We start from the raw sequence: 21,312 nt of genomic DNA, 5'->3' as shown, positions 1-21,312 counted from the left end.
CAATTTCGTATCGATAAAGTTTTACTCTTCGTTTTCTGAACTGACACACATACGCGGATCTTTGGACAAGATTTTATATCTCTCATTCATTCTATAAATCTTTTGCGTTTAGTACCTTTTTTATTCTAGAGACATTGACACCGCTTACATTCAAGTCGCATCATCTTTTTTTTTTCTTTTTTCTTTTTTTGTGGAAATGAATCATCGGATTTTTCAGGTCTTGTAAAGTCCGAAGAGATTTAAGACTTTAATATCTATTTCTTCGAAAAAGAATTCATTGAAAATGACGCGAAAGCTAAGCGAAATTTAAAAAAAAATTATTTTCTGACGCGCGATGGATACGCTTGGTGTAAACAAAACTGGCAATTATAAACAGCAAGTTATTTGCAGAAACTGCATAAGAATGTGATAGTGAATTTATAATTATAGTCATAAGTCAATAAATTATTATCGTTAAATGTATAAACATAATAATTGATTTTTTATAATTATAATCATATAATTATTTTTATAATTATAAATATATATATAAATATTTATAATTATATGTTTATAAATATATTTATATAAATTATATATTTATAAATATATATAAAAATATATATTTATATAATTATAAACATAATTATTTTTATAATTATAATCAAGAGTTGATAATTAGAAAAATCGACTTTCTACAATCTTCTGTACACGCATACCTTTAGCATATATTTAGCAGATTTTTTTCTTTCTCTTATGAATCGGCGCTACGCGTGATTTACACGTTAATCGATGTAACTTTCGCATTTGCCGCCGCATGTGATAGTCGGACTACTTTCTTCGTAGCACCTCTGGGTAAAAGCGGCGCGACGCGACGAACTCACCGGAAATTCCACCGGCATTTCTTATCTGAAGCGGCCTCGCGACGATGCACCGCAGTAAATGTCCCATGGTCGTTTACTGTTCGTATACCGGGAAATCGATTCGCCGAATATGCGACCTCGATGCGTACAAAGGAGAGAAATTCCATATGGGTTTTCCCATTATTATATTGAGGCCGTACAATAAACCGTTAAGGCAATTAATCATTTATTACCTGTTATTTTTTTTCGTCAGAACGGTCCAAACATGTGTACGTGATCTTCTTTCCTCGAAAGATAACGGTGCTGAGATTTTTCAAATTTCGCTGATGTAAGCGTTGCACGGTAGCTAAAATTGTAAGAAACAGAACATTATTAAAATAATAATTTTTTAAATAATATAATTTATTAAAATAATAATTTTATTTAAAAATAATAATTTTTGTTTAAATTTATAGTAAATGAAAAGTATATTATGTAATATTTTTTCACAAATATAAAACACATTTTTAGATTTATGTTTATCTTTTGATTAAAATATTTGAAGCAGATTTGGCCAAAATAAAAATATAAATCAATTTGCTCGCAATTTGTTATTTATCAACACTAATTTTATCTTCGTAATTAATATTTAAATTCAATCTATTTGCACTTATAGAGAGCTTTATTCGTAGGAAATCATTTGTCCTTAATCACTCTGGTAATTACTACTAATGCCTTGAAAGAGAAACATACTTTTGAGAAATAAAAGATCGAACACGTGCAATAGCAAAGCTTTTTGATAGATAAAGAGATCGAAATAAATAATGAAGTATCTATTCGGGACTTACTATCGTTTAATAAAATCGATCGATTATTTTACGATGGAAATTTTTCGGTGTACGTGCTTGTAGTCACAGGTGAATATCGCCGACGTCAATGTTCGGATTATCTGGGGGAAAACCTACGATAACGATAGAAAATGTGTAAATAATCTCAAACATTGTATTTGCTCGATATATCGCATATCATCGACGTCATATCTTAACAATTAAACTATCATCTCAATTATTAAAAGTACAATTTCTTCTTTCCTTCAATATTATTTAAATTTTTCTACCAGTAACATTAAATGCATCTGTCTCTCAAAACAAATATTTTAACTAAATTAAAAATTAAATTTAAATTAAAAATATTTTAAATTAAATATATTTAATTTATTTAAATATTTATTATGTTTTTAAAATCTTTGCACACTTGCGCAGAGAGAAGAAGAGCAATTAGGATAATTTCTGATTGAAGCTAGAAACATGTTTAAAATATATGTTTAAATCAAAACATATATCTTAATTTAATTTATCAAAGATAGAAACTTAACAAAATGATATTAATTTATAGCAGCGTAATTAAAACTTATTCAGGTAAAAGATTTTGCATAGCTGCTTATATGCGCAAAAGACTCGATCGATCACGTGTTTAATGTCTAAGGATGCCCACATAGTTGCATTATATTAGACAACACATGATTGGTCGATTCATAAATATGCATTATGCGGAGGCTATTCAAGTTTGCCTGTATGCATAAATTTTTATATACATTTATGAAACAACACAATCTTATGAATCAACATAAATTATGAATAATGTCATTTGTGTTATAATATGAAATGTTTCGAAAAAAATATTATTAAAAAAGTAAGAGAAAAATAATCGAGGAAAATAATTTTCCATTATATATTGTTAGACGTCCATACGTGACGTGATGTTATTTCGATTGCATTTGCGTGCGAAATTGCATTCGCGATTTGCACGCGACACTACTTATCACACGCATAATATCGCACAATCGCGTGCACATGCATATTTACGCACGAACACCGTTCCAATATTCATTGATAAGTGCCATGACGAGATATGACTTTCTTAAAGCAATGTGATACTTGCACAAGTACTCGCGACAAGCGGGTCATCGAGGTCCCAGCAATAATTTTTCGTAACTCTGCGATGTAAAATACAGTTGCTAAATGGACATTGAGAATACTTGCAATACAGAATATTATAGATATATTTTTTGCATTGTGAAGTTTATGCATTCCGCACAAATATCTTTCAACTGAGATAGCGAGCGACTACGATTTCCAACTATAATCTATTAATTTTGCGAAATAAAGTAATTCCATGAATGAAAATTAATCGAATGCACGATCTTTAATATTATGCTTTCCCGCACGTTTTAAATATATTAATATTCTATATAAATTAATAAATATATATTAATTATAGCATTTTTTAACTAATATTTGATTTGCATTGAAATTTATATGATGCATTATCAATATACATATTAATATTTTCTACTATGTCTACATTATAATTTATATTTATGTGTGTATAGCATAATAGAAAATATATATTAATATAAATCTATCTTATATAAAGTTATTGAAATTGTACACAAGGTTGAGCTAGTTTCTGACGTATCGAATTAAACTGAAGCATTTGCACGTCTGTTATCTCAATCTTGGAAAATTACTGATTATTTATGTTGTTTATAAAAGAACCGATTAAAGTCGCGATTATATAAGACAAAAGAAAGGTAGCGCTTTTAAATTCGTGCCGCGACAGATACCATTATTATTCAGCTATACAACAGAAGTTGGGGAAGTACGCTGACTCAAGAATGGCGAAGCGTATGGACGACTGCATCGCTTTGACATTTCAAACCTCATTCCATGGTGCTTCTTTCTAATATATTGTTTAATTGTTTCCTTGTATCCTCAATATTCCTTATTGTTAGCGCGATTCAATTATTCGCTTGATCTATTTATACTACTAATTAACATGCGATTATGCAAATAAAGATTTGCAAAAAAGAAAGCGATAACTAGTTTTACTTTGATAAATACTTGAAAAATAGCATTCTCGGGATATTGTTTACAATAGCGCATAAATAATGTCGCATAAATGTCGCATGAAGTCAACGTTTATTTCGTATTGATATTTTCCTGCGAATTCATATATCACAGTCATGTTTCTAAATTAAATGCATAAATTGAAGATTGATTGAATCTGTCATATCATTATTTATAAGCGAAAACTTGACACAAAAGTGATATTAACTACTTCATTTAAAATGATTTCGATTACTTTTCGATTACTTTTTTATTTAAAATAATAATCATCGCACATTGCTCTTTTCTAAAGCTTTTCTAAAACTTATGCTGTCGAATCAACTACAGATATAATTCAAATTTTCTAATCGGAGACGTAAGAATGAAGAAAAGTCTGCACAATTTATAATTGATCAATTTTAAGTGAATAATAAATAAATATTGCAAATTATCGACGCTTGACTTTTCATTATGTGCTAAATTCTTCAATCTTGCGTATAATACTCTATATAAAAATATTATTGAGAATGCTTGCCAACAAGGAAGTATAACTTTTAAAATCTGACACTTACAGCTTCTTCTATGTCAATTTTCCCAACGAATCTCATATCCTTGACTGGCCATCTGTCGTTGCCAAATATTGACGAACGGCGTTCCAAGTCAAGTTTACAGAAAGCCAAATTTTTTATGCTGCTCTTGGTCGATGTGTTTTCTTTCCTTCACTGCAGGAAATTCACACTGCCTTGTCTGTAGCTTTCATAACCAGGAGAAGGAAAAACTCGAAAATGATAATTCCGCGAGATAGATGTCGACTGCTACCGGTCCTCACCGAGAAACTGTAAAATTTTCAAAACGAATAAAGTACGTGTAAAATTATCGTATGATATTATATGCTGTTAACTTACAAACTGTTCGTCTCCTGTTTATGCCATGTCTGTGAACTCCGTTTTAAAATATCCCGGTAGATAAAAAAGAGAAGGAGAAGGTAAACAGATAAAAAGGGATTAAAAATAAACATTCTTACTTTGTTCTAGAAATTGGGAGGATTCATTGATAGAATGGAGAGGAGGAGTTACAATTCTTACCATCACTGAGCTGTACTGACAATGAGATACGTCTCACTAATCTCAGATAAATATTGGTTCACTGTCATTTGTCACATACGTGTGGATTTCCCCATGTATTATCCATGTTCTGTTATTAATAGCGATTAGTAATTCTATAATATAATTTTGGAAATTGTAGCAGTACACAAAAATAATTAGCAAAATATTATATTATTCAAATAAACATTGCTTTTTAATATATAATAAATATATATAATAAAATTGTAATTATAGAGGTTTAAATGTAACAATATATATATAAGATTGTAAAGTTGTGATAAACGATAAAAATAATCATGTATTGATACAAAATTTATAATCAAGAGTTGATACTTTAATGACGAGATCATATTTACTTTGATGTATTACTTTATACATATATCACGTTCGATATGTGTACAATAAAAATTTACTTTTGAGATTAAAAAGCGATGGAAAAAAACTGATACAAAAAGACTAGAGACATAAAAAAGCAAAGAAAAATCTAAGATTTGAATTTATAATCCACCTTTTAGCAAAATGTGTCTATTTCAGCTATATTTCTTCGATACGATGGTACATAATCAAATAATTAAACTGAAAATAAATCACGTTTAACACTAAATACAAATACACATCTCTGAAAGATACACGATGTAATTGTAAATAATTACAATGAAATAAAAATAAAATCTTTATTATAGAGATGCGTAAAGCATCCAGTTTTGGTAGTTTTGATGCAAAAGTGATATAATATAATAATAAAAGTAGTGAAGTCGGAAAGTGACAACTCTTTTTATATAGCACAATTATTATGCGTTATAATGTTCGAGTATACCTTGTCTGATAAGCGGCTCACATGTAGCTCTTGGTAGCAGATGATATGTGTTCTTTTTGAGCGTAATAATTTCGCCATCGTCGAGTTCCAGCTTACCGAAATCGGTTAAGCATTTCACCTGAAAGAGAAATTATATTTGATTACTATCGACAAAAAGCTAATTATAATATTCTTTCTATCTCTTCCTTTCTCTCTGAAATTTCAGAATTTTTGAAAACGTTAATGCTTTCCGCAACATAATCTACATTCTTAAAAATTCATCAAGTTCATAATGGATTAATATTTTTCTGTAAAAAGTCTTAAAGTTTTGATATATAAAATTAATTAAATGATAAAATCTGAGAAATTTTGAATATATATTTATAACAATTAGAAAATGCACAAAAATGTGACATGAAATATACATAAAAATATACATAGATAGAAATAATTATACATAGAAGCAAGTAAAATGATTTTCTTGCACAGTTCTTTCTATTATGCTCTGACTTACATTACAGATACTTACTTCGACATAGAGCGTCTTTGGAGGACTCATGTTCACAGTCAGATTCAATCCGTGATCATCTCCGATTGATCTCATATAGGTGGCCAGAGATTTGTTGTAATTCTGAAACCATTGCACCTCTGCATTTAGCAAATTGGCGGTTATCTCAGTCGGCAGGATGCTGCCCAATTCCCAACGCATCTGCCGTAAACGCCTAATCCGATGACACAGATATGCCAGAACACACCTTTTGTTTCTGAGCAGGGCTGTATGGCGGAAATGCACTGACGGTAATAACTCATTACTTCCTTCATTCTGTATAGCGTTACTGAAACATTTATAAAAAGTTTAAAACATTTGTAGAAAGCAGAGAAAAATTGTCAAGAGATTGACATTTAATCTTTGCAACTCGATTTTGATCGCTATATATCACAGAACAGACAAATATATTACTTTATTAAATTTATTATATCGTTATCATGAGACTCGTTACACAAGAACTATATAAACTTTTTATTTTTTGTTAATTTTTTTAAGTTGTAAAATAGTTTTGATCGAAATGTGTCATATAATATACCTGTCCACCAGATTGGCCTCGTAGAGAGTTTGCATCTCTTCAAAAACTTGTCGCATCACCTGTTCCTGAAAATTGAAAAAGGCTTTATGGTTATGATTATATTTACAATTATATAGATATATAGAATAATATAACATTCTAATATATATATATATAATTAACATTCTAATGCTTACATTAAATGGTCGGATATCTTCGTACATATCGAGCTCTGTTATAAGTTTGATAGCTTCTTTTCCGAACATGTTTGTAAAGCTCTGTATAATCGTTCGTCAAAGTTTATTAAACTTTTTGTCACATATATATATATATATATGTATATCTCTGTAATATAAGAAATGTACATTTATTGTAACATTTAGTTCATTTAAATTACCTTTTCTCTTTCCTACTATTTGAGTCTTTATCTTCTATTCATTCAACGAATCATACGTTTAATTAATCGCGTTTGATTCTTAGCAACGTGTTTACAAATACGTTGAAATTTGAACATTGATCTCGTCATCACGTGATCAGCTGCGCAAGCGCGAAACAGAGCCTAACCTCCAAGACACTTGTCGCATTCATAACAAATTATCAAAACATATTATTCTTGACGAAAATGAACTTCGATCGACACATTTTCACGTTATTTACGAGAATTGATAAATCCAATGACTTCACACCTTAGACTTTGATCAATTTCGATAATAAATTATTTTAAAAATGATTACCGTATCCTTAATGATGATTCAAAAAGTCGATGATCACAATTCGTTGATTATTTTGAATATCCGATTTTATTGTAAAGAACAATATTCAATATTGTCGAATAATTCATTCAAAATTAAGCGAAAAAATTGCAAATCAACCCAAGCTGCGGATTCGAATGCTCTATATATATCACACGCACAAATACATATAGATGCCATATGCCATCTTGCCATCTAGTGATTAAAGAGATGGAACTTTCAAGAATATTTCTGAATTATCAACTATTATTTTTTTAAGATCAATAATTAATTTATTACTTCATAATAATTAATTCATAATTAATTGTTTAATAATTATTTTTTTGTATGCATATAGGCATTTGTTTTTCATACTTGTTATTCGAAAAAAAGAATATCTTAGTATAAATAATAACTTTTAAAATATTTTAAATATTAATACATATACATATATATATATATATATAAAAATATATAAATATTATATAAATATAAATATTATATAAATATTATATAAATATATATATTAATATATCATAATATATAAATATTATGGCAGCACACTCTTTTTCATCTATATTTTTCTGAAATACATTTTTTTGAGTATTCCGAGATACATATGAAAATTAAATCTTTTACTGAATCCTATGTAATATATAGTTACATAGTAACCAAGTAGATACAAAATCAACAAAGATCGTGGTTATTTCTTGATGCGTGAGTCTCGTTTTAATTATTAAACGAGCATTATTCTAATTGCCAAGGAAAAATTGGTCGTGACACGCAATCTATTTCTTGCAAAGCTCTTTAAGAACGCGACGAAATAGAACTGTCAATTATTTCCTTAATCGGTAAATTAAATCACAATTTTCGTATTATATAAGTTAATGTTTTTTTTTCAATTTTGTGAAGTTTTATACAAGATAGTGGCAATGATGATTTTGTTTTTGGCTACTTAGCATTGATTACGAATTATCGAATTCAGTATTATCAGTTGAATATTAACTCTCTTATGCATTTTAAAAATCAGAATAATTCTATATGTAATTTTTACATATTTTTTAAATATATACGCAATTTCAAATATTGATTTGTATATAAATATTAATATTATGCTAAAATATTGTTCTTTTTGTTCATAAAAATATAAATAATCTTTGTTATAATTATTATATTTTATTTGTATATATGAAAGAGAATATATAATTTTTATATAATAATTTAGCATAATACTTAATATCTGTGCCAATATTTGCATAATTTATGTTAATATTAAAAAATAAGAAATATATGAATACTGTGATGTTTCAATATTAAAAAGTGCAATTGTATTCATTAAAATAAAAGAGAAAAAAAACTCTGCTGTTGAGAGAGAAAATATTAAATATCAAATGACTTTCAATTCTAGACTAGACGTTGCTATCGTTTCTTTGTTAAAAAAGAGATTTCTTTCTTAAGACATATTCGGGATAATAAATGTCTTGTGACAGGCTATTATATCGGGGAACTTACTTCGCAGAACCCTCGATTTTCTGCACCGTAATTACCTCTGCGTGTATTTGTATCACGAGCTCGTTAATCATTATATTATATCGCGTGCCTACCATGTCGCCGATGTCCCCGTGCAGCCGAAAGAGAACCCGAAAGCCGAACCTACGTAAACGAACAGAAAATACGCGATTAATGCAGTACTTCTCTCTGCTTTGCCGAAGATAGATCAATCGATCTGATATTGAAATTCACACAATTATATCTTCGGCGAAGATATAATTAGCGTTTTGTAATCGCGATCCGATTAACATCCTTCCAACTTCGAAGATGTTGCGCAATAAAAGGGTACAACAGGAATCGAGTGTTTAAAAAAATATATAAAATAATTACATATAAATTGCAATAAAATTATAACATTCACAAATAATGCGGAAATCCTAAAAGCATTGAAGAAAGATCTAAAAGATATCTTGGATGTTTTTTAGATGGCTTTCGAATCTCTTCAATGTTTCTTAGTTTTAAACATTACGTGGAGACTATCTCAAAGATGTATTAACATAATAAATTTCGTACTTTAGGGTGGAAAAAAAACGACGAGACGAATGGCGAAGAAAGTGCAACCCGCGGCATTGCAGACAGAAGTTCTTAATGACGAAGAATGGGCGAAGGTATTGGCGCGGAAAGGTTTAGTAGGCGAGTAGTTTTTACCTCGTAGAAGTATATAAAAATAACTTTTCTATTAGATACGTTGTCAAACATATTTTTGATATAATGTCCTTGTTTAGTGGTGGACGTGTATTCGGATTGGAGTGGTCCTTGCACAGGCATGGTGAGCATCCTGAAAAAGATAAAAATGGAAATTGGAGGCGACGCACTGAGTTACGCTACGGTAAGTGTTAGAAAATGTGATATAAAAAGAATTATCATATCGTATATAAGTAAATAAAAATTAAAAATTAATTTAATAACATAAAATCAAGATATGCTAGAAATAATATATTTATCCTACAGAAATTACTTTTCATCCAAGTTAATCTCCAACATAAATATCAATTATATATAAAAGTATTCTTAGCATGTTACCCTCTTTCATTGTTTTCAGGCAAATTGCGATCGCGTCACCGATTTAAAGAGATTTCAAGGAAAGAGCGAACCCATATGGATGTTTATTCATGTAAATATTTTGCAAGTAATTCACATTAGAAACAATTATTATATGAATTTGAGATTGAATTATTTTTGTGACAGGAAGGACGAATGATTAATTTAATGTTTGGAGCGCATTGTCCGGAATTTGTGAAAATGCTGACGACCGAGCTTGAAAGAGTTCAAAACGGCGGCGAACACGAGTAAGTTGAAAATCAATGATTACTTCAAAATTTTTTGCGCGTTATTAATTAGTTGTATAACTTAAAATCTAATAATACTTATAAACTTATCAATTAAACAATTCATTCATTAAATATCGATCAACCGCGAAGATTCTATGACATCCTAATCGTACAATATCATATTGCAAAATATAAATTTGTTATTACTTTTGTACTCTTTATTATGCTAAAAAAAATGCAGATTCTCGCTGGAGATTTCTGAGAAGAGTCCAGAAGAAGTAACACGACTGAAAATCCAGGAAGAGGCAAAAATAGCCAAGGAAATAGCGAGAAAATCTCGGAAAGGTAGAATATTTTATTAACCATAAACACTAAGTAAATCAACTTCCGCCCGAGACAAAATTCTATATATGTATATATCGAAAATAACTTATCACCTGACATAGCAAAAATCGTTATATAGAAGCTGAAGCTAAAGCGAGATATGAGGCGGAGATGCTGCATCTGACCACCTCATTGTGCAACGAAACTTGTTTGCTGCTGTTTCCTTGGATATTCAAAGACGAAGAAGGACGTAGAAGAGACAAGAGATCGAGCCCATCATATGTGGAATTAGTTGAGGAAATATTGCCGGAAAATTTCACTGTGGAACAAGAGATACGCAAACGATTGAATGAGGATTTGCTTCGGCAAATGCTCGATGAAGTATTTTCATTTTCCTATACTATAACAGACTCTCTCATTATAAATGTTGTTAGTAAAATATTCATATATATACATATTCATAAATGTACATACATATTCATATATATACATATTCATAAATGTACATACATACTCATAAATGTATACATACATATTCATATATATACATATTCATAAATGTACATACATATTCATATATATACATAATCATATAGTATATATATATTTAGTAAAAATATATGATTTTCTATTCTGCAACATGCAGTCTACCTATAGCTTTTCGGAAGCTGCCAAACAATTGCTATTTGATGGCAAATGTATGTTCATGCGATTGAAGATTGTCGAAGGGAGGAAGAATCTTGAAGTTCATAATTATCTGTGCAGTATTTTGTTCAACGAACCAACATTACCGGAAACAGACGACTGTTTAAACGAAGAGTGGTATATGATTTATTTTTAATGTGTAATTTGATACACTTGCAAAGTATAGAATTAATTGAAAAACTGACATCACGATATTTTCTGACAAATACTAATGATGATAAAACTATTGAAAATGAATAAAAATACTTGCAATTAATATTCTGATGATTTATGTTATTAAAATTAATCATTACATTAATCTTTATATAGTTTTGCTGGAAAACATTGCCCAGCTTTTGAAGTCCCTGACAAGGAAAATAAAAAATTTCCTTTTGCTTGGACACCTCCAAATCCCAGAAACAAGGCAATCGTTTTTCGTACGATATTTAGTGTTTATACTAACACAACATATCCGGTAAGTATATGTGAAAAGTACATAAGATTTAATAGTGTCTTTCAAAATCTTTAAAAAGCTTGAATCGAGAAATAGATATTAATTTTATATGAAATTAAACAATATAATTATAACTCTGATTCATATTATATATGCTTTAATCTAATTTACTTGAAATTATAATTTATTAAAAAACATATGCACTTTTTTAATAATAATAATAATAATTATGTGTTAATATATAATATATAATTAATATATAATATAATATATTATATATATCTCGATTTTTTCCACAGTATGAAGATAAAATGACAAAAGTGCCAATAACTATTTTCAAATATGATTATACGCGTAAAAATGATTTAAAAATGGTGCTGAAGATGTTCAATGATGAAGTTATCAATTTTGGTATATTCGAATATGATAAACCACCTGAAGCTAGGATAATCGGCAGAAGTATAGAGGCATTCGAGATGAGCCCAGAGGAAAAAACGGGGTATATATTCTCTTCTATCATATATATATAATATAAAAAAGTTCGGTGATGTAATCCATTTTTTCAGAATTTAAAAAAGTAATCTTAAAATTGTAATTTTATTTTTAAAAACCTTAGACAATATGTTATACTACTCTTTTACTTTCTATCTTTAAAATAGATAATAATTTTATAGATAACAACATTTACAAAACTTTTTAACTTTCATATCTTTATCAATTTCTCAATTAGATAAATATTTTTGAACATTTCTTTCAAATTCTGAAAAAATGATAAGTGTATATATATATATATATATATATATATATATATATTACATTGAATTTTTTATATCTTTTATAACAAAGAAAGCTTACCTGAATATTAAATTACTCCACATTATATTCACAGTTACGAAATATTCGTCTGTACAGTGAAGAAAGTAGGTTGCGAAGCATTTCTGGGTTTTGCTGGAATTGGACCTTTCCACGTGAGCGAAAATCCAGAGAAGGCTATTGAAGAGTCCAAATTATATTTTCCAGATGTTACTGTCGTAGAAGAAACGCAATCGGATGACGAAGAAAAACCCGAGGAACTGGAAGAGAATCAAGATGATATAGCAACATAATTATTTCATGGCATGATATATTTATAAAAGATAGTAAAATAAAAAATTTAATAAATTGAAATGTAACAAATAGTAAATAATAATTTTTAATTGCAAGATTATAAACAAATTTAATAAATAATAATGTGTAATATCGAAGAAGAAAAATTACTAATAAATGATATTAAAATTTTAGCTATGTATGACAAGAAAATAAAGAATGAACATTAAATTAACGTTGATTTTCCAGCCACTTTATTTGATGTAAAAAAATAAGAATGCAGTTGAGAATATCCATTAAAGTGATTAGATGAAACTTATTTTTTTAATCACAATTGCTACCGCAGCTTCTTGTCTTTTCATATTTTTTACCTTTTAGAATGCATGTATAAGAATAATGCATAGATCCGAGTCCAAAATGTCTCACGCTCTTACAAGTCTTACATTAATGCTCTCAGAATTTGCTCCAATATGGAATTTGCCGATCAGAGCACATAATATCAGCTGATCGAACATAATGATCTCTTAGTTTTTAAAATGCACATTTTTAAAGCACATACCTGCAAGAATATTCAATGTCAAGATTAATTTATTCCCTCTCTGTATATTTTGTACATAATTTTATTTTATATATTTTAATAATATATAATATTCCTATAATATATAAACTGTACAATATGATTTCTGCAATAATAAACATTATGTACAACATAATATTTACCATCAATTTTTGATCTCGGAAGATTTTAATGATAATATCAACAATTACTGCCATGCAATTCTCTCTTCTATGTTTCTTCATGAATCTCACTCACATAATATGTGCGCAAGATAAATTTTGCTCATAAGGAATCATTTCAACATTATGTAATGAAATTTTGAATGTTCTTCTTGATAAATACCAATATAGCTAAAATAAATAAAGTTTTTATTATTATAATTATTATCATGATTTAAAATTCTTACATTTTTCTCTCTTTTTTGAAATATGCCAAATTTATGAAATAAATTTTTAAAATAAGCAGAATTTTTCAGACTTATATAAGCTTCTAATAAAAAAATTGTATTGCTAATCAGAGAAAAAATAAGTGTATATACTTATATAGAAAATAAGTACATACATATATACATATACATAATTTATACTAGAAATTAGGAACAGAAATTATGTAGAATATATCTATACATATATACAGGGTGTTACAAAAGCATCGGATTTGCTTAGCACCATGTGATAGAGAATCTAAGAAGATTTTTCCTCAATGAAAATGTCGAGGCATCAATAATTTTCGAGTTATAAGTGATTGAAAATGAAGGGCTTTTCGCAAAATAAACTTTATGGAATTAAAATATTAACAAAACTGCATTCTTCAGTTAATTGCAGGTCAAGTTTAATTTAATAGAATTTTAATTTAAGGCTTAGTTACTAAGATATATGATGGCAAAAATTGGGAACTTGCAAAAAATGATGACCTCCCTCGACACTTTCGTTGAGGAAAAATCTTCTTAGATTTTCATTCTCTATCGCATGGTGCTAAGCAAATCCGATGCTTTTGTAACACCCTGTATATAGACTGTATGTTTATAAGATTCTATAAAATTTTGTATACAAAATTCCATAGTCAAAAAAGTTAAAGAATTGCAATTACAAAGAATTGAAGAGATGTATCAATTGCAATGATCCGTTTATTTATACTACCAATAATCGAATCATAAGGTTACAACTGACAAAATATTTTTTAGCAAACATTCAAACTGAATCAGTTTATATAAAATCTGATACAGAACCTGTTCTTTTTAGATATATTAGATATATATATGTGCAGCTAAAAAGAACAGACTTATAGTGGGTGCAATTTTAAAATTTAAAAGGCAGATGAATTTGTTTATAAGTATATATATTATCATAATCACTAGATTTCTCTTTTTTTAAATAGATAAATAAATTACAGAGAAAGACACGATATGAAGCTTTCACGTGTAATCCATTGCAAAAACTAATCTCAATGAAAAATCGATGCATTATTTTTAATAAAGTTTAATAAGATCTTATATGTGATTTTGGCTTGATAGTGATTAACTGATATTTATCGAAAATAATTTATTTACCTTGAGCAGAACTCATAAATATCTCGAGACATTCGTCGCATCTTCCTATCGTGTTTATGATTAATATTATTGATATCCTAAAAAAAGAAACAACTATTGTTAATTAAACAGTATAATATTCGATAGGTAAACACAATTATCTCAATAATAAGCTGCATAATATCTGATTTTTAATCATTTTTTTTAATCAAATCGAACATGATCTTACCGTTACATTTCGTGCCATTTTTCTATAGATCATGAACGACATAAGAGATATAGAAGAGGAACTCGCTTTGTGAAAAGCTCGAAGAACAAGTTACTAAAGAAGTTAAAAAAAAGGTCTGTTCCTTTTTAATCCTACTCTGGCCTAGTTTACATCGAGCACTTGATACGCGTATCAAATAGTGCATTTAAGCTGATCAGCCAATAAGAGAGATAAGACAAGGTGCCGTCATGGGGTAAAACCGGATATCGGATATGACGTTTTCGATGGCGCTTTATTTTGATTGTTGAATAAATGCAAGAATTTTAATTCGAAGTTATTGATATTTTTTCATAAAAAAATGTGAATAATGAATATTAAAACACAATATATTTAAAAAAAAGGTTTACAAACATATATATTTCATTACTTTTCCCATGTAAGATAAGGTAATATAAATTGACTATTAAGAAATTATATATTGTCTATATATTATTATATATTTACATTATGTATTATTATAAATATAATTTAAGCATTGTATTTAGACTCGTAGAAAAATGTGCAAATTCTAGAATAATAAATTGCAATATTCATAAAAAATATGTGAACAATTTCGTTTATTTCTCACTAATTTTTGAATGTTATTTTTATATACAATTGTTTATTACTTGTTTCTTGTCGTTTTTATTTACTTATGTATAATTACCTTATAATTTACACAAATGTTAACACCACTTTCATTTTATATTGACAGGTGACAGGTTAGGGTCGGCTAGGCTTTCTTTGTTAGTTATATATATCTTTCTCTCTCGCACTTCCGGTTATATCCCAAGCGACGGAGCCAATCAGAAAGTGTTGTCAGTTTTCCTAGTCACGCAACACGGGGAGAGAGAGAGAGAGAGAGAGAGAGAGCGCGTGTCGATGTGCGCGGCGCTTGATCTTCAATGGCGCTGCGTCGCGCATCGGAATTCGCCGGCGCGGAGGGGGGTGGTGGTGGGGTGGTGGGTGGTGGCGGTGGGGGTTGTGGTGGGGGGATGCGCGCGCCGGCGCGGTTATCCCCCCACCACCACCCCCCTCCACGCCGGCGAATTCCGATGCGCGACGCAGCGCCATTGAAGGTCAAGCGCCGCGCACATCGACACGCGCTCTCTCTCTCTCTCGTTTCGGTTCCGTGATTCTGTGTTGCGCGATCTGAAATTGGCAGCACTGATGTCAGTTTTCAGTTCCATGAAATGACAGACAGTTCGTGACCTAAATAAATTGTGCACACGAAGAGAAAGATGAAAGTTACATGGTTACGTTTATCATGTCTTGCAAGTTTGACGAAGTCGTTGACATAAATATTAATTAGTTATTATAAGAGTATCTAAATTTTTGAAGAAAAGACGTAATTGGAAAAATGCAGTGAGTATATGTTGATATCTCGCTAAAGTGCTGAAAATATTCTTGCACGAATTCTCTCCTTTTTCTTTTCGCTGTCACTTTTACTTTCAAAACAGCTGTTCGCCAATACGGCTGATCAATTTCATCTGTCACGTTGATTTCCTTTCACGAAATTGAACATTATTCTTTTTGCCCCTTATTATTGTTGGCATTGGCCAAATTATTTGTTATAACGCAATGTGTCATAACATAGCACATCTGTCACATCTTTCGATGTAGAGGGGATATTTGCAAATATATATATATACGAGAGTATATCTTGACATCAAAAGTATATTATAACTTTGCTTTGAAAGAAGAAGTGTAAATAATAAATCACATTTAACAAAATATATTTTTCTTGTTGATAAGTTAATAGGTATGTAAAAAAATAATTATGTATATTTTGTTTCTTTATGAAAAAATACAACTGAAGGAAATAACAATAGATTCTTACATTTCCAGAAATTGTGCATCATCTTTAAAAAAAATATTAGTTTCTGACAAAAATTGTAAGAATTATATTCTGTTAATTTTAATTCGATTTTAATAGTAATTTCTTTAATCTTTTGTGATATATTTTTATTTAAAAAAATTGCAAACAAGATAGAAAATATCAAAATTGAAATCGCGAATTGTGAAAACATGTATGAATATGATGCAATCTTTATTCTGCATGATGGTATATTACAAGATTTTCATTTCATATTTTATTTACAATTATATTATTTTCATCCTAATATATATTTCAGAAATTTTATTTTTATAATAAAATTTTGTAAAAAGTATAAAAAGTGCATAACGTAGTTATTCCTGTCCCTATTAAATATTCATATAAATTATGAACAAAAGTATCAATTTTTTTATAGTTAATTAAATTTCATAATTAAATTTTTAGATAAATAACACTAAAAGAATGACAATTTTACAATTAATATATTATTGATTACAGATATGGAATCGTTTTTACAACTTTTTAATCCACAAGATGATAAGGACATAAGAAAAAGGCAGTGGGATGATTTTGAAAATAATGGAAATGGATTATCGGATTGCGAAACTTCCAGTACCGATGAAGATCAAGAGGACTGTCTGCCACCGGAGCCTGAACAAGGAAACATAGAATATAAATTAAAATTAATAAATCCATCTAGTCAACGTTTTGAACATCTTGTTACCCAGATGAAATGGAGGCTAAGAGAGGGACACGGAGAGGCAATTTATCAAATTGGTACATATAACTACAATATTTATAGTTTTGCATTACTTTTCTCTCTGCTTATCTTTCAATGTGTTCAATATATAGGAGTGGAAGACAATGGAAAATTGACTGGTTTAACAAAGGAGGAGATGAAAGCATCCTTAAAAACTCTGAAAGACATGGCTTCCAGACTGGATGCTACTATAAGGATATTACGCGAGCGTATAGTCACGAGTTCTACAAATAAAACTTTGGCATCTCAAAATAGGAATAATAATATTAATAAGGAGGAAAAGAAAGTTGCTGAAGTATTAGTAAAAAAGTTACGAAAGGACGACAGAGAGGACCAGGATAGTATCGTAGATCTGAGACTGGCGGTTATTGGTGCGCAAGATGCTGGAAAGTCGACTCTCTTAGGTGAGAGAATTAGCAGAGGATATTTAAGGTAGAGACACTGCCAGTCTACACTCTGCTACTTAGTTGCCTGCTATTTATCTTATGTTTATACTCTCTTCATCGAGAGCACAATTACCAATTATATAAATGATAATAATAATATAAACTCAATGTGTACATAGGAGTACTGACGCAAGGTGAGTTGGACAATGGTAGAGGAAGAGCGAGACTCAATATGTTGCGTCATCTGCACGAGATAAAAACAGGTCGCACGTCATCGATATCGCACGAGATCATCGGATTCGATAGCACGGGTCACATCTTGAACTATGCTGAAATGGCCACAGCCGAAGAGATATGCGAACACGCCTCGAAAGTCGTTACGTTCATCGATTTAGCTGGACACCGAAAATACTTGAGGACGACGGTACTCGGGCTTACAGGTATGTAATATTGAAGTTTCTAATTACGTGATATATATTATAATGAGAATAACTTATATATGTTATATATAATAATGAATATATTGTATATTATAATGAATATTTATATATTATATATAACTTATATATGGTTTTTTCCTGTAATAAAAAAAATTTGTTATTAAAATATATATATATTTGAAAATAGTCATTATACTTCCTTAGGATATTCACCGCATCATGTTATGCTAGTCATAGCGCCACCTCTAAATGAAGTGTCGCAGGAACATATGGCTCTCTGTTTAGCGTTAAAACTTCCATTCTTTATCGTTGTGAATAAAATCGATTTAGGATTCTGCGACATGTCTGAGACTCTAGTTCAACTTGAGGATGCTATGATGACGCAGGGATATCCCAAGCAATTAGTATTGTTTAGCAATAATGATATACCGTCATGGGACTGTACGTCAGATGTGATACCAGTATTTAGTGTCAGTTGTGTTACCGGTGAAGGTCTTGAGGAATTGACCGCGTTTATCAAAAATTTGACACCTTACGAGATGAATTCAATCGATTCCGATCCGGAATCCTGTCTATTTCAAATTGACGAAACGTTTAGGTAGGTGTAACAGCCTTAAACTTCATATTTTACGATCAGTTTTATGAATTTTTGATATTCTACGAATTAATATAAATAATTAATATAAATAATAAATAGTTTTTACATATATCTTTTTAATGTTTCGAAAGTAATGTGTTTGCTTCATAAATCTCTTATAAATATTACACGATGTAACTTTTTTATTTTACTGTGTATAGGGTAGCAGGTTTGACGCAACCAGTTTTAGGAGGATTACTCGTTAAAGGGGCGATTGCACCGGGAACACGTTTATTAGTAGGACCTTTGCCGGACGGAGAATTTAGTCCAGTAAGAGTAGTTAGTTTACATCGTAATAAAGCTCCGTGTTGTTTAGTTCGAGCGTCGCAAAGCGCTAGTTTAACTCTAGCGCCACCGACGAACCGTAGCCCTCCCCTACCGCATCTTCGCCCAGGAATGGTTTTAGTCTCTCTACGTGATCGACCACACGCGACACTTTTTTTTCAGGTGTGTGGAGAAGCTTCGATTTATGTGGTGTGAATTGTATAAACTATGCTGTTAGTATATCGATTCAAATTCTTGTTTTTTATTAATTTTCTATAAAATATAGTTAAAATCGTTTATGAATTAATTATAAAGAATTTGTTTGTTAATACCATCGAGATTATTATTGTTTTTTAAAAATATGAATGGTTTGCTAAGAATAGGAATATTCAAGAATGGTCAACTTATGTACGATCCGATTTGTATATTTAAATATGAAATTTAAATACTATAAATGTTGTGTTTTAGGCAACTGTACTGATATTATATCATGCCACTGCGATATTCCCCGGTTTTCAAACGACAGTACATGTGGGTAACGTGAGGCAGACTTGCGTCATTGAAGGGATAATGGATGTGCAAGATAGGGGACTGCAGACAAATGACACTGCTTCTGTATTATTTAGATTTGTTAGCCATCCAGAATATCTTCATGTCGGAATGCAACTCTTGTTCAGAGAGGGACGTACTAAGGGAATTGGTACAATTACACAGATCTTTCCCCTGATTGGATCGCAGAACTCGATCAAGTGAAAGAAATTACATGACGATGTAAAATAACATCCGATACACAATTTTCTAATATTTATATAACTTATAAAAGAAAAAGGGAAAAGTGCATACATTTTTATTTTAAAGTAGAATCATATTTATTGGTATTAAAAAAAATAATATTAATTGTTTTTTCATTATATGCTGCTCACAACAGAAAATCTTTTTTAGAGTATCGATATCTATTTACGTAATAGATACAAAGCTTCAAACATTTTTGTTAATATAAAATATTTTAATTTCCAATAAATACGTTTATGTAAATTTAGTTTTACCAATTATTTTTTATTGTTTGTGCTATTTGGACAATTTGCAGAATTCTCCAAAAAATAACTCCATTACTGTTTTGAGTAGCATATTAATGTGTCACGCAAAAAGAATTTAATTTTGTTTGTTATAAGTAGTTAGATTTTATTAGAATAATTAGAGAATAAATAAAAGCAGGAAAAAAATAGTATGTTTGAGAATAGAGGCATAAAAACTAGGAAGTTTTTTTTGACCTATTAGCAAATATTTAATTATTTTGAACAATTGTATATATATTAATATATTAGAAAACGAATTTACTTTTGTGTTATAAGTATTTAGTGATGTTATTAGGATAGGTCTCCAAAAGAGCAGGTGATATGCGGTATGTTTTTATATAGGTACATAGTCAAATTTTTTTCTTTATGTAGAATAGGCCCTTAACATAAAAATATAAAATTTTTATTTTCTTTTATTGTGTGCATATATATTTTTGTATAAAAATATAATGCCAATATCTCAAATTTATAATGTGATATATCTTACTTTAATTACTTAATTTATAAATAATTGGTGTATGTGCGCATAATAATTATTAAAAAAAAGATCAGAACTTGTGGAAATTTTTCTTTCAAGAGCATTTTTTTTTTTACTACATTCTTGCTACGCTTTTGATGATGCACAGTATAAAGCACAACTTCGTTTATTAAATATGCACAATTCTTTATCCTCATAAAAAATTTGCAAACACACGTATTTTACAAATGTAAAAGAAAAATAAAAATGAATAAGAAGGTAATTTTTTTTCTGTATTAATTATACTAATTATAGCTTAAAAATAAAACTTGATAGTGTCTCTAC

General features: G+C 29.4%; 3 protein-coding genes across 15 annotated transcripts; 2 read left to right on the top strand and 1 right to left on the bottom strand.

Moving 5' to 3' along the window:
- Window positions 1-4,405: 4,405 nt before the first annotated feature.
- Window positions 4,406-12,685, bottom strand: LOC145943664 (DNA replication complex GINS protein PSF1). Of its 13 annotated transcripts, none has more exons than XR_014426559.1 (8): window positions 8,919-9,483; window positions 6,873-7,020; window positions 6,697-6,761; window positions 6,141-6,447; window positions 5,633-5,750; window positions 4,795-4,928; window positions 4,615-4,650; window positions 4,406-4,545 (listed from the first exon to the last, which is right to left on the bottom strand). XR_014426559.1 is itself a non-coding variant. In XM_083051363.1 (8 exons), exons 4-8 carry the CDS (start codon window positions 6,939-6,941, stop codon window positions 4,837-4,839), a joined length of 651 nt encoding a protein of 216 aa, XP_082907489.1. In that variant the 5' UTR covers window positions 6,942-7,020; window positions 8,919-9,059; window positions 9,606-9,735; window positions 12,546-12,685; the 3' UTR covers window positions 4,817-4,836. The 13 variants fall into 13 exon arrangements, 9 of the variants coding, with proteins under 9 accessions (XP_082907491.1, XP_082907492.1, XP_082907489.1 ...); XR_014426560.1 differs by having other exon boundaries at window positions 4,615-4,643; XM_083051363.1 differs by lacking the exons at window positions 4,406-4,545; window positions 4,615-4,650 and adding exons at window positions 9,606-9,735; window positions 12,546-12,685 and having other exon boundaries at window positions 4,817-4,928; window positions 8,919-9,059.
- On the top strand, window positions 9,210-12,970 carry LOC145943658 (uncharacterized). Its single transcript, XM_083051355.1, has 11 exons — window positions 9,210-9,242; window positions 9,476-9,590; window positions 9,683-9,786; window positions 10,000-10,071; window positions 10,146-10,246; window positions 10,470-10,573; window positions 10,692-10,933; window positions 11,199-11,374; window positions 11,567-11,711; window positions 11,990-12,189; window positions 12,580-12,970. The coding sequence occupies exons 1-11, from the start codon at window positions 9,225-9,227 to the stop codon at window positions 12,794-12,796; spliced, it is 1,494 nt and encodes a 497-aa protein (XP_082907481.1). The 5' UTR covers window positions 9,210-9,224; the 3' UTR covers window positions 12,797-12,970.
- A 3,239-nt stretch (window positions 12,971-16,209) lies between these two features.
- Window positions 16,210-21,064, top strand: LOC145943766 (GTP-binding protein 2). Its single transcript, XM_083051573.1, has 7 exons — window positions 16,210-16,475; window positions 17,446-17,724; window positions 17,800-18,111; window positions 18,273-18,533; window positions 18,738-19,131; window positions 19,332-19,617; window positions 19,903-21,064. The coding sequence occupies exons 2-7, from the start codon at window positions 17,448-17,450 to the stop codon at window positions 20,185-20,187; spliced, it is 1,815 nt and encodes a 604-aa protein (XP_082907699.1). The 5' UTR covers window positions 16,210-16,475; window positions 17,446-17,447; the 3' UTR covers window positions 20,188-21,064.
- Window positions 21,065-21,312: the final 248 nt, after the last annotated feature.

Source organism: Prenolepis imparis, unplaced genomic scaffold, assembly GCF_030444845.1.
Source record: "Prenolepis imparis isolate NDT839.2.m4 unplaced genomic scaffold, iyPreImpa1.0 SCAF_12, whole genome shotgun sequence".
NCBI classification, from domain to species: Eukaryota; Metazoa; Arthropoda; class Insecta; order Hymenoptera; family Formicidae; genus Prenolepis; species Prenolepis imparis.
The sequence above is the reverse complement of the archived record's forward strand: the minus strand, read 5'-3'. Positions and strand labels throughout refer to the sequence as shown.